Here is a 23790-nt window from a genome sequence, read left to right on the forward strand (position 1 = left end):
CAGGCCACTGCCCTGTGCATCCCACTGGCCTATTATCAGAAACAGCATCATCCTCCCTAGGGATTAGCTCTATGAAACTGGACTGAGACACTACATATAGATGTTTTTGACAAAGAGATTTTAGATGGATCTCGTACTGTTCTTTTGGGGATCATATTTTTGGGGATCCAATGAAAGCATAATATTTTCTATCAAAGTTGAATATTCCTTTCTAATTAATGTTCATATTCCTCAGCAATTATAATTCTCAACCTCTTGTGCCCAAGGCCCACAATTATCTCAATGGTAGTACCAAGTCTACATACAGCAAATAGTCAGGTTTTTATTGTGTAGTATATCTTATAAAGCGCTCTCTGGTCCTTCAAGGCGAAGGGATTACGATGAGCAAATTATAGCTGACAAACGTCTATCCACCATGACTAACCTAACTACAGTGTAGCTTATTCCAACCTGTTAACCAATCACGAGCCAAGCCTACCCTGTTGACATGGTGATCAGCGAATCTGTGCAGGTGTCCAAAACACCAAGAGTCATTTACTTCCAGCGGAGTTGATCAGCTTGAAAGCTCATTTTGAATGTCCTGTGTGTAGAAATCAATGGGTATACCATGGTGTGGTGGCACACAAACATTCTTTCCATAATCCTATGAAACAAAGCATTGGCCCATTATGCAAATGAAATGAGACAGACAAGAAGATTGAGCCGCGTTTCATTTGGTTCAGCTGCCTATCTCTGGGGCAATTATGCTAGATTTGTAACTACTTTATTGTTGAATGCACAAGGCGCAATGCAGTATGAACATGGAATAGCAACTATCTCTCTCAAAGTCATCCCTGTGGTCTTGGAGAGCAGCCGACCTCAACACTTTGTAATGGACCTCCAAAGCAAGTTGCCATGGCAGCAGGGCTGTATTTTAGGAAAAAAAAGAAAGGGGGATGGAAGGATGGAGGATGAAGAAGGGGATTGTGGGATGGTTTGGGAAAATTGGGGCTCTTCACTTTCCCCTGTGGTTAGTGACTGGTTTGATGCTATTTGAAATATATTGAAATTATTTAAGGAAGGGCTGAATGAAATTGTAATTATTGAATAGATTTTTTGTCAGGTTGCTTACACTGTATGTAAGAAGCGTCAACCACATTATGATCAACAAACAACCCATTCTGCTTTCAGTTGCATCCCTATGCATTTTCACATTGCATGTAGACGTTAAGCCACTGCTCCTTCAAATATTTCAGACCGATTCACCCCTGACCCTGTTAGCTTCCCTCTGAGACTGTCCAGCAGTGTGGTGGAATCCAAACCCCAGAACCCAAACAGTGTTGTGACAGTCGTCCTCACACTTGCCCGCTTGGAGCTGGCAGTGTGGTAAAACAAGTTGTGGTAGGAAGGGGGGACTCACACTGGCATTGTCAAGACTGGAAATGTGGAGGCTGCCCATGGGGTCCTACAGCAGAGCAGCCCCTTCTCCTTAGGTATATGTGTCAATGACAAATGCTGTTTCACATGATTCGCTGTACTGAGAAGAAATTCACGTACGATGTAGTCAGATATACACTCACTGGACAGTTTATTATGTACACCACCCCGTTCACGAAAATGGTTAGCTCCTACAGACAGTGAGACAAAGTGGCCGTGGCTTGCTATATAAAGCAGGCAGACAGGCATCGAGGCATTCAGTTACTGTTCGATTGAACGTTAGAATGGGCAAAGCGAGTGACCTAAGCGACTTTGAGCGTGGTATGATTGTCGGTGCCAGGTGCGCCGGATCCAGTATCTCAGAAACGGCCGCCTTCCTGGGCGAGAATGGTGCGACAAGCAAAACACATCCAGTCAGCGGCGGTCCTGTCGGCGAAAACAGCTTATTGATGAGAGAGGTCGAAGGAGAATGGCAAGAATTGTGCAAGCTAACAGGCGGGCCACAAACAGACAAATAACGGCACAGTACAACAGTGGTGTGCAGAACGGCATCTCGGAACGTGTCGATCCTTGTCACGGATGGGCTATTGCAGCAGACGACCACACCGGGTTCCACACCTATCAGCTAAAAACAAGAAGAAGTCGCTCCAATGGGCACACAATTACCAACATTGGACAATTGACGAGTGGAAAAACATTACCTGGAACATGACAGTGAGTTCAGTTTACTTGAGTGGCCTGTGCAGTCCCCAGATCTCAACCCAATAGAGCATCTTAGGGATGAGATGGAAAGTGTAAAGTGGTTATCCCACTGGCTATAAGGTGAATGCACCAATTTTTAAGTCGCTCTGGATAAGAGCGTCTGCTAAATGACGTAAATCTAAATGAAAGGGCTGTTGGCAGCATGAATGTACCGCCGTCCAATCTGCAGCAACTGCAATATGCCATTGCGTCAGCATGGACCAACATCCCTGTGGAACGTTTTCCAAAACCTTGTAGAATGCCCCGAAGAATTCAGGCTGTTCTGGAGGCAAATGGGGGTCTGAGCCGGTACTAGATGGGCGTACCTAATAAACTGGCCGGTGAGTGTATATCCATATAGAACTCCCTTAACCTGCAGTGTGAATTCTCATTCTTCTAAATGCACCGAAATCTAACAAGACGTGCTGTATAGCACACACAGTGGATAAACCAGTTTGATGTGTCCGAGGTCCTGTCTATAATGCGTCAGCTACTGTATCCCCAATAAGTCAGTGTGTGTCAGATAGCTACATGATCTATCTGTTTTGGATGATCTATCTCTCACAGGACGGTTCACTCCCAGGCTTTTGCACTGGCCTGGCTCTCCACAATCTGCTTACCTGTGCATAAAGCCAATCTGCTGCGAGAGAGAGGTTTTATGACAGTAATGGTCATCTAACCTTCAAAGATTTACAGATAAAAGGAGAGTGGTTCTCTCACTCTCTCGTTCTCTCCCTCTTCTCTGTGTCTTTAGAAAAGGCTGCCCGGGATGACTTTGATGTGATCGTAGGTCTAATACTTAAGGCTCTCTGTCTCTCGCCTGGTGATTTCTGAAGGGCTTTTCCTTTGGTATGTGCTGTAATGTTTTAAGGATGGAGGGGCTTTGAGAGACAGTGCTGGTGATGGAAAGCACTTTCTAGAAATGCTCTGTGAAGAGGCTTTTGTGGGCTTTGTGGCATTGTGTCTCTGTGTTGTTAATGTCACTCGTATATCATGTTTTTTCATGCACAGATCCCCTTCTTCCTAAAATCTATTATCCTACCAATTTTCCACTGTAGATTTACTCTGTAGTTTTACTCTGTAGTTTTACTCTGGCTTTTGAAGCACTTAAAGTAGAAAGCATTTTGAGTGCTCTCATCTATGAAAAGCACTTTCCTCCATCCATCTCTGTAGTATTAATACTATTCATATCATGATATTATGCAAAATGTTTCTCATACCTTATACTCCTATCCTTCCAACTGCCCATTTTAGTTGCCACCTGGTTATATGGAATTTCACACATAGCCCTGCACCATATAGTTTCTCTTGCACCTCCTTTCATTGGATTTACAGAAATAATTTACAGAAAGAATATAGAGCCCCCCCACACACACACACACACACACACACACACACACACACACACATAATCCAGAGTAGGAGTTTTGTGAAGGCTGTCAGTTCAGCCTTCTCCCCTTGTCCTCCATGTTTGTTGTTGACCTTTCAGTCCAGAATGCCTCGCCTGTTTGCTGAAATGAATCCTATCTGATAATCTGGCCACCTGCTGAAATGGTGTCGAAGTGGATTGATTTGGTCTTTGCGTGGGCAGGTTCTACTTTTTCTTTGAAGTGGTAGGCTACTTTGAGCCAGAGCTTTGGCTGATGGGAAATATAGCACTATAAGACCCTGACTACAGCAGACTGTACAGCCTAATACATCTAGGCCCTACAAGAACCTACAGGAATACATATTTATGATTTACGTAGTTATAGTTGTCTAACTCAAACCCAAAATCAATTTCAGTCTCCAATGAAACTCAGAGTCAAAATACACACAGACGCAGTTGCAATTTTTAGAACTGGAAAAAGAGTGTGGAGGCATTGTCTGCGTCAAAAATGGGCTGGACATGCCGGGAGTTGGGATTGGTCTGCCATGTAGCATGCTTCTGAATGGGTGTAGACAAAGAAGAGCTCTCCAGTAGATGTACCAAAACATTCAGGGGCCATTTTCTCAAAAGTGGGGTTACAAGTTTATCAACTTTCAAAGCAGAATTACTTTCCCATTGTTTCTCAACTGCAGTGCAGGATAACAATTTTCTAGCTCTGAGTCTCTACTTTCATCCAATATAAAAGTCAGAATTTCAAATGTTGCTACGTAAGACCGAATCGAGCCGTTATTCACATAAGCCCTATTGGATGTGTCCAATCCAAGACAACAGTGGATATAACCATTATTTGTTATGATGTGTAGCAGGTTTGGGGTCAATTCGAACTGAAGGCAGTCAATTTAGGAAGTGATTTACATTTAAAATGTAAAAACTTTTGAAATAAATAGCTTCTACTTTTCCATTTAATGAGTCATTGAAAATATATGCAATTATTTACATTATTTAATTGAAATTTCTGTTCACTTCCTGAATTGACTGCCCTGATATGTGGGCAGCAGTGGGGCATCAGAACCATTGTGGATATGTGAAATGTTTCAAAGGGGATTGCGTCATCGATCAAGCCACAAGTTCACGAGTCTCTGAAATCGACACATGCATATATCACCCACAAGGCTCTTTAGGGTAAAGTATGGCTTTGACTTACCTGATGAAGAAGGAGGCTGCAGCGGAGGGTGTGTGGCTGGATTGGGTGGGGGTGGGCTGGGGCTGGGGGACGGTAGTTGTGATGGCGGCATAGTCGTAGATGGGGCACCCAGGTGCCATGGGCATGTAGTTCCTATATGGATCAGGAGCCAAGCCCGGAGTCTGGACAGGGAGAGAGGAGGGTGGGTGGGGGGTGGGGGGTGGGGGGGGGGGGGGGGGGGGGATTCCACAAACCAAAACATTTAATTAAATAAATACAAAACATTGTACCAGCGTCTTTTATTGCAAGATAATTCCATATTTTCAAAAACTAAACAAATTGCATAATATGCTCTCACAGTCAGAGAAGTCTGTTGGGAACTCAGGTATTGAGCGACTGCTTAGGTTCCTGTGGTTCCTGCAGCTGTGAGCAGGTCGCCAATCCCCTTGGTTGAGTACCAAAAAGCTCGGGGGAAAACACATCACGCAGGCCGCTCCACAGCAGGAAATGACCTGTGCAACATGGCTACTGTTTGTTGTCGCTCCATTTGCTGCAGCTGTAGGTTAGTAATCTTGGTCCTTTACTCTCACTGCCAGCTAGTCATTAGCTTATTAGCTTTGGTCATTAGCTTCAGTCATTAGCTTTGGCCTGATTACCGACTCTCACACTATGCTACAATATGGTTAGCGTCAAAAACTGATAGAGTCCCATCCACTATCACTTGTTCTAATCATCTGTGACTAAAACATGAGACGACAAGTTTGGACATATGTTATGTAATTCAACCAGATTGACATGCAATATGAGAATAAACCATTTGTGCCAATCATCTCATAGGCAACTGTACGTTCACAAATCAACACAGCCCGTCCCACCATCTCCATTTGGCCTTGTTCTTTCAAATGAGCCAGATATATCTTTGATGTACTGTCTGCTTTCTGGTGGCGCCTGTTGTTGGGGATGTGACCTTTTTCTCTTTCTGTTTCATTTTTCATTTTTCTCTTTCTGTTTCTGTTTAATTTAAATTTTTCTCTTTCTCTTTCTGTTTCTGTTTATTTTTTATTTTTCTCTTTCTGTTTCATTTTCCTCTTTTCATTAGCTTTTCTCTCTCCCTCTGTCTTTCTCTCTCCCTCTGTCTTTCTCTCTCCCTCTGTCTTTCTCTCTCCCTCTGTCTTTCTCTCTCCCTCTGTCTTTCTCTCTCTCTTTCTTTCATCCCTTTTAGTCTATAAGGAAATTACAAAACTGGGCCAGGCATACACTCGGCGCTCGTCACGGTGGATTACTGCGGCGATGTCTGCGGAGTGCCGGCATTTGGCGGGGAGTCCATTATTCAGTTATTTGACGGCGGCGTTGGCGCGGCAGCTAACAGGATTACAGAACTGCATGCCGTTCGCCCCTCCACGGAAGCACCGCCACACAGAGAGAGGAAGGAAGTAGTCAACAACACAAAGCTGCCACACTGACACAGCCAAGACACCCTCAGCTGCCACACTGACACAGACGCCCCCTGTTTTACTCTTAAAGTGACTCTAGGTCTCTGAGTAAAGGCAGGCCAGTACCTGGTAGTTGTATCTGTACTATCTATGTTAATACAGACAACTATAATTGTTGATGGTCAGCAGTTGAGTCGGCAACAGGCGGCCCGCGGACCAATACCGGCCCCGGAGTGATTTCTTTTGGCCCCTCAAAGTAGTTTTTTTTTTAAACAGTTAAATCACCGGGCAATTCAGCTAAAAATGAGTTTAATTTAGGAAATCTGTTCCCAAGTATTCCCACAAATAAAAATAAAAAAGAGACGCGTCGTGTCTCAATGTATTCAAGAAATGAAATTATTGTTATTTTCAAATACAATCTCTTTTTGGGCTTAGTTGTGGTCAATTTGCAGTGTACAAATTATTATAATTATGTCCTACCGAACCACCTGCTCTGACAAAAATCCTCCCGCGGCTGAATCTAGTTGCCTACCCCTGATCTACTGCATTTCTGTTGGCAGTAACAGAGAAATTGACTCAAACATAAGATGCAGTGGTCAAGGAATTTCTCATTGGTCAAGTTATTTTTTCCTTACAATTGTTTCAATCCTAATGAAATGAACAGAGTATATTTGACATGGTCTTCCTAACAAACAGGTCTTCCCCCAGTCTACACATAGTATATACATTGAGATAATGTATAGGATTAAATCCCCTATGAAAAAGGAGCAAGCTGTTACTTCTTTGTTAACCTTTGGCATGTTACATCATCATCACCCCCCACAATCACCCCCCACAAAGACTGCAAACATACGTATCTGTATGGTTGATGAAGCATGTCTACGGTACAAACTACAACAGTACTCGTTTGGTAAATTGTTTATCCACCTCAAGGGTAAAAGAAAATCTATGCACTCACTAACTGTAAGTCGCTCTGGATAAGAGCGTCTGCTAAATGACTAAAATGTAAAAATGTAAACCATCTGCCGACTTCAAATGATAGCAGTGCTATTTATATAACCCCTAACAGGAGTGCACTAGTCTGATAGGCACATGCGACTGTGGGAAGAGGCACCTTCAGTATGGCTTCAAAAGGTGCCCTTCGTGACACAATCACTTTTTAATAATCTCCAGGGTGCCACTCATAGACACTGCAGCACGTTGTTTTCCTTGTTCTATAGCACAGCAGTTTGAGTCAGCTTACCTGCATGTGACACGTGTGCTAAACATACGCTAACGGCAACAGGTAACCCACATGCATTACGTTTTGCTATTTTTGTTTCCAAGCTTCAATGGAAGTCACAGTGAATAAGCAGCGATGAGGAATGTTGCAACTTGGAATTCAGACCCAATCTAAATGGCTGATGGGTGGATAACGAGCTGTAGAGTGTAGAATAATGTTCTCTCTTCCTCGCAGTGGAACAGATTACAGAGATTCAGAATCACTCAAACACCCACATCCCACTGAACACGACAGTATATATTACCACAACCTCCTCTCACACATCCTATAATCATTACAATCTCACATGTAGAGGCTGGCCAGCAGACCAGTAGCCTATTAATGGCCAGCAGGAGATCTACATTTGGGTCTAAATTGGAGGTCCATTTTTTTTATGATGTAATGGCTGGGTTATGGTGTTAGGGTAAGGCAGTGGGTGTGAAGAGCCGGGGTGGCTGAGATGTTACCGGGGTGGCTGAGGTGTAACCGGGGTTTGACAAATCCATACAGTACTGGCCCTTTGCACCACTAGGAACTAAAAGCCCTTTGCACCACTAGGAACTAAAAGCCCTTTGAACTAAAAGCCCTTTGCACCACTAGGAACTAAAAGCCCTTTGCACCACTAGGAACTAAAAGCCTTTTGCACCCCTAGGAACTAAAAGCCCTTTGCACCACTAGGAACTAAAAGCTAATAAGTCAAGTCACATTACTTTATTAATTATGGAACTGGGTCATATACGGTGCTATGGCGGCAGTTTGGCCTTGTGGTTGACCCGTTAGTCAATTCTACATTTCTTCAACTCAGAATCTATCATTTTACCAGACTAGTATCTTTTCTGTGAGCGTGATTTACCATAATTCCTTGTTGTTAGTTTATGAGGTATTTTCCTCTTATTCCCGTCCTCTGTCACTCCTTCCCTCCCCATGGAGGTGTGCCGTATTGGCACAGCTGTTCCGGGGGAGACCCAGGCACTGATGACAGAGGGAAGGTCGCTCTGAGCAACAAGAAACGCTTAGAAAATGCTCACGGAACGTGATGCCTATGGGACTAATTGAGAGGGAGGAACCCTACGGTGTGCCTGCCATTGGGTTGGCTCAAACTGGCCTGTTGGTGAGTTGAAGCAGAAAGCGAAACAAGTTTTTTTTGTCAATAAAACCTTTCACAGTTTGTGAGGCTGTTTGTCTGCACCTGGTTCTCAACATTGTGCAAAAAATCCACCTTTGATCGGCTCAGAAAGCAATTCCTCCTCTTGATCCCTTCCTGGTTGTCACCTAAGTCTGATTTAAATCCCAGGTGTAGGTTATAAAATATAAATTACATTAATAATATAGCTTGCTTTGTTGGTATGTGTCTAGTCCTTCTCTGTTCCCAGTAATCAAACATGTATTTTTAGTAGATTCAATGTTTAGTGAACGGAACAATTTATTTGATGGAAAATGTTTATATCCGTCTAATTATACACCTATATCTGTCTGTATATTTCAGCATGGTACACTGAAATGACTACAGATCCTTCTCTGACTGAATCCTCATCTTTGATCGTGTCCTTCATAATCAGAGCCCAGTTCAAAATGAGGGAAGGCAGTGAAGCATGAGGTGTACCCACGCCAAGCCTCCCAGATGGATGTCAGACGTGCTTATTCCCCTCAGGTGAGAACCAGGTCCCATCTGTCAGCGCAGAGAGGAGGGAGGCATGCTCCTGGCTTCCTTTTCCTTTGTGTTCTCTTCCATTTCTCCTTCCTTTGTTTCTCTCAGTCACAACGTTTCCCTCTCCTCCGAGAATTTGGTGAGTTACATTTTTCGTAAGAGCAACATTAGAAGGCTGCAGACGGCATTGAAGCTCCTGGCTTGGCAAATCGTGTGGCGTACATCCTTAGAGCGTTACTGACACGTCTCCTTGTCTCCAGTGCCTTCGTCCACCTCCTCCCTGAAGAAATCAAGTACCCATCTTACATTCTCAGGCCATTCCTGGCCTCCAAAATCCTATGGCTTCTGTTGTGTTCTGAGTTGTTTTGCTTGAAATGGGAGGAGGGGTGTATTGAGAAATTAACAGCCCCCACACAGGCATATACACTCACCATCTAGTACCGGGTCAGACCCCCCTTTGCCTCCAGAACAGCCTGAATTCTTCGGGGCATTCAACAAGGTTTCGGAAACGTTCCACAGGGATGTTGGTCCATGCTGACGCGATGGCATCATGCAGTTGCTGCAGATTGGACGGCGGTACATTCATGCTGCGAACAGCCCTTTCCATCTCATCCCTAAGATGCTCTATTGGGTTGAGGTCTGGGGACTGCACAGGCCACTCAAGTAAACTGAACTCACTGTCATGTTCCAGGCAATGTTTGTCCAGTGTTTGTGATCGCGTTCCCACTGGAGCCGCTTCTTCTTGTTTGTTGTTTTTAGCTGATAGGAGTGGAACCGGGTGTGGTCGTCTGCTGCAATAGCCCATCCGTGAGAATGATCGACGAGTTGTGCGTTCCGAGATGCTGTTCTGCACACCACTGTTGCACTGCGCCATTATTTGCTTGTTTGTGGCCCGCCTGTTAGCTTGCACGATTCTTGCCATTCTCCTTCGACCTCTCTCATAATATGCCATTTAGCAGACGCTTTTATCCAAAGCGACTTACAGTCATGCGTGCATACATTTTTGTGTATGGGTGGTCCCGGGGATCGAACCCACTACCTTGGCGTTACAAGCGCCGTGCTCTACCAGCTGAGCTACAGAGGACCACAACAAGCTGTTTTGGCCCACAGGACTGCAGCTGACTGGATGTTTTTTGTTTGTTGCACCAGTCATGGTAAACCCTAGACACTGACGAGCGTGAAAAGCCCAGGAGGCCGAATGTTTCTGAGGTACTGGATCCAGGCCGCCTGGTACCGGCGATCATACCACGCTCAAAGTCGCTTAGGTCACTCATTTTGTCCATTGTAAAGTTCAATAGAACAGTAACTGAATGCCTCGATGCCTGTCTGCCTGCTTTATATAGCAAGCCACGGCCACGTGACTCACTGTCTGTAGGAGCGATCCATTTTCGTGAACGAGTGGTGTACCTAATAAACTGTCCGGTGAGTGTAGATCAGTACACACACTCACATGGCCACAGACACACGCGCTGCTGCTCACGTACACCGACACACACCCACACTCACCCACACTCACCCCCCCCCCCCCCCCCCCCCCCTCTCCCCACCCACCCACCACACACCTGCCATACGTCCACTGAAAGGTCCTTACAGGGGCATTCAATTCTCTGAGGTGTCCAACTCAGGTTTTTGTGTAATTGGGATGCGATGTGCCAGCTCAAGGTCTAATTGCTTTCAGACACCGAGGAGGAATGGGGGATACGATTGGCTGCCTTAAGCGGCACACGTTCAGTCAAAAGCATTAGCCATCCAACTCTTGGCAGCACAGAGTTACTTGTTGACATTGGAGGGAGTGGATGCCAACAGATACACAGAAAATAAACATTGAGAACAGATTGCCTGCAAGTCCCAACAGCATAGCAAATGAGCATGCAACATACTCAGGATCATTATTATACAGTACATTACTGGGTGGATATGCATTCATATTCTGTTTTCAAATGGAGACAAATCTTTTCTTAGGTTTTTAGAGTACACATATCAGGTGATAGGTTAAGAGACAAATTACCATAGTAGTCAAACCATTCCCTTTTCTTGTATTGTGAAATTCAAAACAAATCTGTTCTTATTAAAGGTATCTGACTGGGTAGAGAGGTTCCAGAGAGGAAGAGGAGTAGATGTTTCACTTTTGCCAAAATCAGTCAAAAATAAGCCATATGGGTTTATTTTGGACCTAAGCTTGTCACCTACCTTCCCACCTTTGGGACAATGACTCCCATTGTTAGGGCGGAAACATGAGCATCTTGTTCTTATAGATCTCTGGTACAGTTGATGTTTACATAAACTTAGGTGTGAGTCATTAAAACTTGTTTTTCAACCACTCCACAAATTTCTTGTTAACAAATTATAGTTTTGGCAAGTCGGTTAGGACATCTACTTTGTGCATGACACAAGTAATTTTTCCAACAATTGTTAACAGACAGATTATTTCACTTATAATTCACTGTATCACAATTCCAGTGGGTCAGAAGGTTACATACACTAAGTTGACTGTGCCTTTAAACAGCTTGGAAAATTCTAGAAAATTATGTCATGACTTCAGAAGCTTCTGATAGGCTAATTGACATAATTTGAGTCAATTGGAGGTGTACCTGTGGATGTATTTCAAGGCCTACCTTCAAACTCAGTGCCTCTTTGCTTGACATCATGGGAAAATCTAAAGAAATCAGCCAAGACCTCAGAAAAAAATTGTAGACCTCCACAAGTCTGGTTCATCCTTGGGAGCAATTTCCAAATGCCTGAAGGTACCACGTTCATCTGTACAAACAATAGTACGCAAGTATAAACACCATGGGACCACGCAGCCGTCATACTGATCAGGAAGGAGACGCATTCTGTCTCCTAGAGATGAACGTACTTTGGTGCGAAAAGTGAAAATCAATCCCAGAACAACAGTAAAGGACCTTGTGAAGATGCTGGAGGAAACAGGTACAAAATTATCTATATCCACAGTAAAACGAGTCCTATATCGACATAACCTGAAAGGCCGCTCAGCAAGGAAGAAGCTCCAAAACTGCCATAAAAAAGACAGACTACGGTTTGCAACTGCACATGGGGACAAAGATCGTACTTTTTGGAGAAATGTCCTCTGGTCTGATGAAACAAAAATAGAACTGTTTGGCCATAATGACCATCGTTATGTTTGGAGGAAAAAGGGGGTTGCTTGCAAGCCGAAGAACACCATCCCAACCGTGAAGGACGGGGGTGGCAGCATCATGCTGTGGGGGTGCTTTGCTGCAGGAGGGACTGGTGCACTTCACAAAATAGATGGCATCATGAGGAAGGAAAATTATGTGGATACATTGAAGCAACATCTCAAGACATCAGTCAGGAAGTTAAAGCTTGGTCGCAAATGAGTCTTCCAAATGGACAATGACCCCAAGCATACTTCCAAAGTTGTGGCAAAATGGCTTAAGGACAACAAAGTCAAGGTATTGGAGTGGCCATCACAAAGCCCTGATCTCAATCCTATAGAACATTTGTGGGCAGAACTGAAAAAGCATGTGCGAGCAAGGAGGCCTACAAACCTGACTCAGTTACACCAGCTCTGTCAGGAGGAATGGGCCAAAATTCACCCAACTTATTGTGGGAAGCTTGTGGAAGGCTACCCGAAACGTTTGACCCAAGTTAAACAATTTAAAGGCAATGCTACCAAATACTGATTGAGTGTATGTTAACTTCTGACCCACTGGGAATGTGATTAAAGAAATAAAAGCTGAAATAAATCATTCTGACATTTCACATTCTTAAAATAAAGTGGTGATCCTAACTGACCTATGAGAGGGAATTTTTACTAGGATTAAATGTCAGGAATTGTGAAAAACTGAGTTTAAATGTATTTGGCTAAGGTGTATGTAAACTTCCGATTTCAACTGTATATCCGCTGTAAAACAAGCTCTGACCTGAGGCTACCATGAGGCATATAGGTCAGCCCTCACTGACAACTAATGTAGCTGTCAATCAACACAAATGACAGAAGATAAGCCAATCAGATCTGTTCTCTGGTCCATCACAGTCGTCTCGGTGTCATCCTCCCCTCCCAAATCGTCCAATCAAACCACTCAGTATCAAAGACCTGTAAACTGATACGCTCATCCTTTTCTCATCCGTTCCTTCTCTTCAATCAAGGGGAATTAATCCCATTCTGACTCCTCCTCCTCCTCCACTTCGCTGCAACACGCACTTAATGCCATTGTCCAGCACTTCACAAATCTCGCCTGCGATCAATAGCGAACCATTCTCTCTGTAGATTCTACAATGACCTCAGACAACATTTGCATATCCAATCATCTCCCCATTGATTTCTGGCCCTCATTACAACCCCATTACAAACAGGACTGTGATGCCTAATCTATTGGAGTGCCTCTATGGAGGGGTATACAGTAAGCATGGTTATGCTCTAGATGCCATGTGTCCAACAGCAGCAAAGCACTAATACAGACTCACTTGGCATGGGGGGCGTGTGGCGGCCAGGAGGTAATTCCCATGTTCCCAAGTTTAATCAGCCCATCACTGGAGTTGGGAGTTAGTTGACACATCGATGGATGGTACTGGTGTGGCGGTGAGGTCAACAATGGCCATCATCAGCACGATAATCCTCCCATAGCTTATCCTTCCGCATTGAGATGACTTAATGTTCAATCTCCAGGTAGGAAGGTCAAGTGGTGTTTGGAAGGCTACGGTACCGGCTCGGTGGGTATTGTGCTTAGAGTGGGCAATCTGCTTGTGTTTAATGAGTTCTGATGCCGCCTTGGGGTGTACTTTATTGTCATGGCCAACATCTATCTACCTGTGTTTAACTAGGACTGACTGGACTGCCATCACAGGAGGTTGGTGTCACCTTAATTGGGGAGGACGGGCTCGTGGTAATGGCTGGAGCGGAATCAGTGGAATGGTATCTAATACATCAAACACATGGTTTGATGCCATTCCATTTGCTCCGTTCCAGACATTATTATGAGCTGTCCTCCCCTCAGCAGCCTCCACTGACTGCCATCCTTTTTCACGGGGAGGAAGTCCGTCACTTTAATTGGCACTAGCCAAACAACCTTTAGAGTTGTTTAAAAGAAGAGTGTAAAAAGGAAGCTGATTTGGCTTGCCTGTAACTCCCCGGTGCTATGAACCTCAGCTTTGTTTACCTTCTGTATTCCTCAGTGGCCTGGGAGTCAGAGGGGGTGGCTGTCATTTTTGCCATTTTAGTTTTGTACAGGCTAGATGATGTAGTCGTGTGTTAATTTCATTACGTCCATAAATGGATAGTTCATTTTTCTAGTTCGTATTGTGTCCTGAGAGGGATGCCCAAAACAGCACATGGTGGATTCAAAGTTATCTGACTGACTACTGTGCATGATTATTCTGCTATGAATGGAGTAGGAGGGAAATGTTAAAAAGATCATCTCTAAAATAGGTGATATTACAGAGACTACCGGCTCCACTGTTTATATTGAGCTATCGGCAGACACCTGCCTTGACACTGGTCATGTTGCCACCGAGTCCTGATGAACACCCCAAATGACATCATCAGAGGGTGACATCTCATTCAGGCAGATGAAGGACCCCCTGTGGTGGCAACCCTGTCATGCCACTTAACTGGAGTCGTATTCAAGACACCTCAGCCTTGAACTAGGAGTGGGAGTCATGATGATTTGATTATAGGGCCAGCCATAAAATTGACACAGGGTAATTTAATGAAACCTAATAAATAACTGGCCTGAAAAACCCCCCATAAACTACTAGTTTCAGTCAAATACACACTGTTCCGTAGAGATGGCAGAGCAATGTCAATGTCGTGCTTGGCAACCAACCTCCTAACAGAAGCCATGGATGGAGAAATAAAGTATTTCCCATTGACCCTCGTCACAACTCCTGACTCTTTCTAGTCACAGCACTTCAAATTTTTCTGCGTTGCCAGGGTAACAGCAAAATCAAGGTCTTTTCTCAGACCTGGATGATTTTGTCATAGCACATGGAGTGTAAAAAAGTAGAATGTGTTACCGTGCAGCACTAACCAAAGTGAATGAAAATGGTAGCCATTCTTGAATGAAAATGGACAACAAATTCAAGGTGTCTTTTTTGCCAATAAAAAACGATGCATTTCTGCTTGAAAGTGTTTGCTAGGCAGCTTTCAGACAAAAGATAAACACAGGTCTGAATACATTTCGTAATGCTTAAAAGACCAAAACTGTATGAATGAAGTCTAGCCCAAATACTCTAATCTAAAGAAACAAATGATAATAGGAACTTACCATAGCGGAATGAGGATGATGATCCCTCCTGACACGAGAGACTCTCCACACCCCCTCCAGGTAGTGCTGTGGTATGGGAGTCACTGTGGCCAGGCCCGAGGACTTGGACCCTCCCGTGGATCTGCTCTGGATCGCACCCCAACCCTGGAGTCCCCCCCTGACCCTTTCCCCAGGAATCTGATCATAGAACCTGGGTGGCTGCTTGGCTGGCGAGTCCTCCATGGACCAGTCCTGGCAGGGTAGGGTGACCATGCTGTGGGCAGCAGGGCGGGGGGGCAGCTCTGAGGAGAAGGCTCCAGGATGCAGGTCGGGCATGTCTCCGGTGAGGCCCAGGGCTTTCTGCAGGGCCAGGCGTCTCAGTTGGTGGAGGGCAGTGCCACAGACCTGGCAGCTGCTGTCCTCTCTAGCATACGGGCCCCTGTGAGGACACTGGAGGTGCTGGAGCTTGTCGAACAGGAACACGGCGAAGCCCGGGTCCTGTGGAGAAACATCGAGATGAGAGTCAACCTGACGAGAGAGACTTGAAACTCTCTTTAAGGAATACCTGGAATAGTATAAAGTCATCCTTCTACCGCCCACCCCCCCATAAAAAAAAGAAGGAAACAACTGGTTGTCCCACTGGCTATCATAAGGTGAATGCACCAATTTGTAAGTCGCTCTGGATAAGAGCGTATGCTAAATTATGTAAATGTTAACGTAACCCACGAGTCAGATCTCAAATATTCAGGTTTGTACAAGATCAAACCATTTCTCTTATTTCTGATATGCCATACTGCTACTTATTCCCCCCCCCAAAAAAATAATTTTGCAGTATTCTATTAAAAGACACACACGTTACATAGCCTACACACATGCAAGCACACACAGGCTCCAGGCGGATAGCATCACAGATCGCCTCGGAGAGCCCTCACAGAGGAGTGCACGCCATCAAGAGCTAGGGTAGTCATGACTACCATATCCACTGATCAACTCAATGGCCTCAATGAAAGAGTCTCAACGAATACAATACAGCTTCAGGAAACAGTTAGCTATATAAGGATGTTAGTGATGCACGGGTTGACTCATAATCCGCAGGGCGGAAGGGTCATGAAATATTGACAGAAAACAATGCATTAAAAATCCATAAATGTACAATTATTGTGCAATTCATATCTATAGGCTACGTTGATGTTTTTCTTTCATATTTTTTATCTGGCGTTAGTGCGTAATTTATGCCTAAGCTTCAGGGCCTTACTGTAGCGTAATACACACCAACTGCCAAATGCTTTTGGACACTTGGGCAGAAAGAGTTTACGTTGATCGACTGAGGCAAAAAGGACAATGTCGGAGTTTAATTCAACAAGAGAAAAGCTGCGAAATGGAGAGTTTAAAATAAATTGAAGGGAGGGCCAGAACCGTAGCCTAATGTTTGGGAAAGATTTGGTGAAGTGGTAAAATAGGATGATAGCAGTGCCGGCTATGTTATGTGTTGTAATTGGGAGGCGCTATGCAAAATCGACAGTCACAAGAGGAGGACTTCAAAATGGCACATCAAGGGAACTGTAAGCTACTGTTCAGATGGGTTAAATGGAATAGTAAAATCTTGAAATCTTGACACATAGCCTAATATAATATGAACTCCTGCAGAATGAATCATTTCTGGCCTCCCAAGTGGCGCAGCGGTCTAAGGCACTGCATCTCAGCACTAGAAGTGTCACTACAGACCAGGGTTTGATCCCGGACTGTATCACAACCGGCCGTGATCATGAGTCCCATAGGGCGGCGCACAATTGGCCCAGCGCTGTCCGGGTTAGGGGAGGGTTTGGCCGTGGGGCCTTTACTTGGCTCATCGCGCTCTAGAGACTTCTTGTGGCGGGCAGGGTGCCTTCAGGCTGACCTCGGTTGTCAGGTGAATGGTGTTTCCTCTGACACATTGGTGCTTCTGGGTTAAGCGGGCGGGTGTTAAGAAGCGCGGTTTGGCGGGTCATGTTTCTGAGGACGCATGACTCGACCTTCACCTCCGAGCCCATTGGGGAGTTGCAGCAACGAGACAAGATTGAAATTGGGGGTCAAAAAATAATGTACAAAGAATTATTCATTTCTTGCAGTAAAATTATACACCAAATGTACACTTTGACTCGGGAACAGGAGTGGAGAAATATAATTTATTTCATTCAGCATCTTGAGAGAATGAATGTGCCGTTACGGACCGTCTTTAAAGCTGCTATCTTAAATCAGCAGTTTAAAAGCTGATAGTATTTCAGCCACTTAAATGGACATGTTGGGTAGTTTTCACAGCTTTTAATTTCCTTAAAACAGGTCAAACTGATGTCATTTTTAGAGTAATTGCATTTTCTCCCCGGTCCTTAAACATCTTTGCTGCGCGAGAGAAGCAGAGATGAAAGAGAAAACTTTACCGATGTCAACTTGATTGAACCATTCATTCTGTCGATTTATGACATTATTCTGGTGAGCACTATTTTATTAGTATTCTAGGGCAACAAGTGGCTTGCAAAAGTATTCACCCCCATTGTCATTTTTCCTATTTTGTTGCCTTACAACCTGGATGGATTTTTTGGGGGTTTGTATCATTTGATTTACACAACATGCCTACCACTTTGAAGATGCAAAATATTTTTTCTTGTGAAACAAACAAGAAATAAGTAAAAACAATAGAAAACCTGAGCGTGCATAACTATTAGAGCCACCTTTTGCAGCAATTACAGCTGCAAGTCTCTTGGGGTATGTCTCTATAAGCTTGGCACATCTAGCCACTGGGATTTTTGCCCATTCTTCAAGGCAAAACTGCTCCAGCTCCTTCAAGTTGGATGGGTTCCGCTGGAGTACAGCAATCTTTAAGTCATACCACAGATTCTCAATTGGATTGAGGTCTGGGCTTTGACTAGGCCATTCCAAGACATTTAAATGTTTCCCCTTAAACCACTTGAGTGCTGCTTTAGCAGTATGCTTAGGGTCATTGTCCTGCTGGAAGGTGAACCTCCGTCCCAGTCTCAAATCTCTGGAAGACTGAAACAGGTTTCCCTCAAGTATTTCCCTGTATTTAGCGCCATCCATCATTCCTTCAATTCTGACCAGTTTCCCAGTTCCTGCCGATGAAAAACATCCCCACAGCATGATGCTGCCACCACCATGCTTCACTGTGGGTATGATGTTCTCGGGGTGATGAGAGGTGTTGGGTTTCCGCGAGATATAGCGTTTTCCTTGATGGCCAAAAAGCTCAATTTTAGTCTCATCTGACCAGAGTACCTTCTTCCATTTGTTTGGGGAGTCTCCCACATGCCTTTTTGCGAACACCAAAGGTGTTTGCTTATTTTTTTCTTAAAGAAATTGTATTTTTCTGGCCACTCTTCCGTAAAGCCCAGCTCTGTGGAGTGTACGGCTTAAAGTGGTCCTATGGACAGATACTCCAATCTCCACTGTGGAGCTTTGCAGCTCCTTCAGGGTTATCTTTGGTCTCTTTGTTGCCTCTCTGATTAATGCCCTCCTTGCCTGGTCCGTGAGTTTTGGTGGGTGGCCCTCTCTTGGCAGGTTTGTTGTGGTGCCATATTCTTTCAATTTTTTAATAATGGATTTAATGGTGCTCCGTGGGATGTTCAAATTTTCGGATATTTTTTTATAACCCAACCCTGATCTGTACTTCTCCACAACTTTGTCCCTGACCTGTTTGGAGAGCTCCTTGGTCTTCATGGTGCCGCTTGCTTAGTGGTGTTGCAGACTCTGGGGCCTTTCAGAACAGGTGTCTGTATACTGAGATCATGTGTCAGATCATGTGACACTTAGACTGCACACAGGTGGACTTCATTTAACTAATTATGTGACTTCTGAAGGTAATTGGTTGCAGCACCAGATCTTATTTAGGGGCTTCATGAATACATATACACACATCACTTTTCCGTTATTTATTGTTTAGATTTTTTACAACAAGTTATTTTTTTCATTTCACTTTAACAATTTGGACTATTTTGTGTATGTCCATTACATGAAATCCAAATAAAAAATCAATTTAAATTATAGGTTGTAATGCAACAAAATAGGAAAAACGCCAAGGGGGATGAATACTTTTGCAAGGCACTGTATCTTTGTAGCGTGTGGGTGTATTGATCCAAAGTGTAATTAATAACTTCATCGTGATCAAAGGGATATTCAATGTCTGCTTCTTTTTTTTACCCATCTACAAATAGGTGCCCTTGTTTGTGAGGCATTGGGAAAACGTATCTGGTATTTGTGGTTGAATCTGTGTTTGAAATTCACTGCTCAACTGAGGGACCTTACAGATAATTGTATGTGTGGGGTACAGAGATGAGGCAGTCATAATAAAATCTTGTTAAAAACTATTATTGCACAAGGAGTGAGTCCATGCAACTTATTATGTGACTTCTTAAGAATATGTTTACTCCTGAACGTATCTAGGCATGCCATAACAAAGGGGTTGAATACTTATTGACTCAAGACATTTCAGCTTTTCATTTTTAATTAATTTGTAAAAGTTTCTAAAAACATAATTCCACTTTGACATTATTGGGTATTATGTGTAGGCCAGTGAAACAAAATCTCAATGTAATCAATTTTAAATTCAGGCTGTAACACAATAAACATTTGTAAAAGGTCAAGGGGTGTTGTCACGTCTCCTCCCGTTGCTCCCCTCTGGCTTTCTGATTCGCCGGTCTACTGAGCCACCGGTCTGACTGCACCACCTCGGCAACACCGGAATGGAAACCCAACGCACCCTAATCACCTCCAGAGCACCTGCACCTCATCATCTCATCACCACCCCTATATAGCCCTGGACTGTTCAGTGTTGTGTTGTGTGAGATTGTTAGTGTCATGTCGTGTACTCACGCTTTGTTGTTCTCTTGCTCAGTGTTAAGTAAACCTCTACATTGTTGATTCCAGCGTCTGCGTCCAAAAGGTGTGTACAGCAGTAAGATGAGCCTTGACTAGAATACAGTGAGGGAAAAAAGTATTTGATCCCCTGCTGATTTTGTACGTTTGCCCACTGACAAAGAAATGATCAGTCTACAATTTTAATGGTAGGATTATTTGAACAGTGAGAGACAGAATAACAACAAAACAAAAAAACGGAAAAATGCATGTCAAAAATGTTATAAATTGATTTGCCTTTTAATGAGGGGAATAAGTATTTGACCCCATCTCAATCAGAAAAATGTCTGGCTCCCAGGTGTCTTTTATACAGGTAACAAGCTAAGTTTAGGAGCACACTCTTAAAGGGAGTGCTCCTAATCTCAGTTTGTTAACTGTATAAAAGACACCTGTCCACAGAAGCAATCAATCAGATTCCAAACTCTCCACCATGGCCAAGATCAAAGAGCTCTCCAAGGATGTCAGGAACAAGATTGTAGACCTACACAAGGCTGGAATGGGCTAAAAGACCATCGCCAAGCAGCTTGGTGAGAAGGTGACAACAGTTGGTGCGATTATTCGCAAATGGAAGAAACACAAAAGACCTGTCAATCTCCCTCGGCCTGGGGCTCCATGCAAGATCTCACCTCGTGGAGTTGCAATGATCATGAGAACGGTGAGGAATCAGCCCAGAACTACACGGGAGGATCTTGTCAATGATCTCAAGGCAGCTGGGAACATAGTCACCAAGAAAACAATTGGTAACACACTATGCCGTGAAGGACTGAAATCCTGCAAGGTCCCCCTGCTCAAGAAAGCACATATACAGGGCCGTCTGAAGTTTGCCAATGAACATCTGAATGATTCAGAGGAGAACTGGGTGAAAGTGTTGTGGTCAGATGAGACCAAAATGGAGCACTTTGGCATCAACTCAACTCGCCGTGTTTGGAGGAGGAGGAATGCTGCCTATGACCCCAAGAACACCATACCCACCGTCAAACATGGAGGTGGAAACATTATGCTTTGGGGGTGTTTTTCTGCTAAGGGGACAGGACAACTTCACCGCATCAAAGGGACGATGGACGGGGCTATGTACCATCAAATCTTGGGTGAGAACCTCCTTCCCTCAGCCAGGGCATTGAAAATGGGTCATGGATGGGTATTCCAGCATGACGATGACCCAAAACATATGGCCAAGGCAACAAAGGAGTGGCTCAAGAAGAAGCACATTAAGGTCCTGGAGTGGCCTAGCCAGTCTCCAGACCTTAATCCCATAGAAAATCTGTGGAGGGAGCTGAAGGTTCGAGTTGCCAAACGTCAGCCTCGAAACCTTAATGACTTGGAGAATATCTGCAAAGAGGAGTGGAACAAAATCCCTCCTGAGATGTGTGCAAGCCTGGTGGCCAACTACAAGAAACGTCTGACCTCTGTGATTGCCAACAAGGGTTTTGCCACCAAGTACAAAGTCATGTTTTGCAGAGGGGTCAAATACTTATTTCCCTCATTAAAATGCAAATCAATTTATAACATTTTTGACATGCGTTTTTCTGGATTTTTTTGTTGTTATTCTGTCTCTCACTGTTCAAATAAACCTACCATTAAAATTATAGACTGACCATGTCTTTGTCAGTGGGCAAACGTACAAAATCAGCAGGGAAATCAAATACTTTTTTCCCTCACTGTATTCTAGTCAAGGCTCATCTTAAATAACTACTGCTGTACACACCTTTTTTATTCATATAATAATAATAATGTCATATACACACACCATCATATACACTACCAGTCACACAAGTTTAGACACACCTACTCATTCGAGTCAACTGAGTCAGGTTTGTAGGCCTCCTTGCTCGCACACACTTTTTCAGTTCTGCCCACAAATGTTCTATAGGATTGAGGTCAGGGCTTTGTGATGGCCACTCCAATACCTTGACTTTGTTGTCCTTAAGCCATTTTGTCACAACTTTAGAAGTATGCTTGGGGTCATTGTCCATTTGGAAGACCCATTTGCGGCCAAGCTTTAACTTCCTGACTGATGTCTTGAGATGTTGCTTCAATATATCCACATACTTTTCCTTCCTCATGATGCCATCTACTTTGTGAAGTGCACCAGTCCCTCCTGCAACAAAGCACCCCCACAGCATGATGCTGCCACCCCAGTGCTTCACGGTTGGGATGGTGTTCTTCGGCTTGCAAGCAACCCCCTTTTTCCTCCAAACATAACAATGGTCATTATGGCCAAACAGTTCTATTTTTGTTTCATCAGACCAGAGGACATTTCTCCAAAAAGTATGATTATTGACCCCATGTGCAGTTGCAAACCGTAGTCTGGCTTTTTTTATGGCGGTTTTGGAGCAGTGGCTTCTTCCTTGCTGAGCGGCCTTTCAGGTTATGTCGATAAAGGACTTGTTTTACTGTGGATATAGATACTTTTGTACCTGTTTCCTCCAGCATCTTCACAGGGTCCTTTGCTGTTGTTCTGGGATTGATTTGCACTTTTTGCATCAAAGTACGTTCATCTCTAGGAGACAGAACGTGTCTCCTTCCTGAGCGGTATGACAGCTACATGGTCCCATGGTGTTTATACTTGCGTACTATTGTTTGTACAGTTGAACGTGGTATCTTCAGGCATTCGGAAATTGCTCCCAAGGATGAACCAGACTTGTGGAGATCTACAATTCTTTTTCTGAGGTCTTGGCTGATTTCTTTTGATTTTCCCATGATGTCAAGCAAAGAGGCACTGTGTTTGAAGGTATTCTTGAAATACATCCACAGCTACACCTCCAATTGACTCAAATTATGTCAATTAGCCTATCAGAAGCTTCTGAAGCCATGACATCATTTTCTGGAATTTTCAAAGCTATTTAAAGGCACAGTCAACTTAGTAAATGTAAACTTCTGACCCACTGGAATTGTGATACAGTAAATTATAAGTGAAATAATCTGTCTTTAAACAATTGCTGGAAAAATTACTTGTGTCATGCACAAAGTAGATGTCCTAACCGACTTGCCAAAACTATAGTTTGTTTACAAGAAATTTGTAGAGTGGTTGAAAAACAAGTTTTAATGACTCCATGTCACGGTTTCGGCCGAGGCTGCTCCTCCTCCTGGTTCGGGCAGGCTTCGGCGGTCGTCGTCCCCGGAGTACTAGCTGCCACCGATCGATGTTTCATGTTCGTTTGGTTTTGTCTTTATGTTGTACACCTGTGTCTTGTTAGTCCTCGTTAGTGTCCTATTTAGTTCTCATTGGTTGTGTTTGTCTTTGTGTGTGATTGCTCTTCTGTTTTCGTGTTGGAGCTACGTACTTCCCTCCAGTGTTTTGGAGAGGGTTTTCGCACATGTTAGTGCGCCGTTTGTTTGACGCCTGTGTGCGCCGTGATTCTGCCTTCGGGCTTATTGTGCTTATTTTCTACGTGATTATTGCACTAAAGTCTTTTGGACTGAGCTTCTGCGTCCTGCGCTTGATTCATGCACCACACCCACCTTCAGCACCCCTTGACACTCCAACCTAAGTGTATGTAAACTTCCGACTTCAACTGTATATTCCAGACTATGACATTGCTCATTCTAATATTTCTACATTCCTTTTTTAAAATTCTGTTTTTTATTGTTAGGTATTCTGCACTGTTCGAGC

At 43.9% G+C, this 23790-nt stretch overlaps 1 protein-coding gene across 1 annotated transcript in view; it reads right to left on the minus strand.

The window, feature by feature from the left end:
* Positions 1–23790, minus strand: part of LOC311108090 (kinesin-like protein KIF26A) — a 111187-nt gene that overhangs the window by 14442 nt on the left and 72955 nt on the right. The window contains exons 3-5 of the mRNA XM_084150731.1: positions 15297–15773; positions 4731–4891; positions 2778–2794 (exon numbers count right to left, since the gene is read on the minus strand). Coding sequence (XP_084006857.1) covers positions 2778–2794; positions 4731–4891; positions 15297–15773 — 655 coding nt within the window. The remainder of the gene's footprint in view (positions 1–2777; positions 2795–4730; positions 4892–15296; positions 15774–23790) is intronic.

This window comes from Coregonus lavaretus, assembly GCF_964263955.1.
Source record: "Coregonus lavaretus genome assembly, chromosome: 33".
Classification (NCBI taxonomy): domain Eukaryota; kingdom Metazoa; phylum Chordata; class Actinopteri; order Salmoniformes; family Salmonidae; genus Coregonus; species Coregonus lavaretus.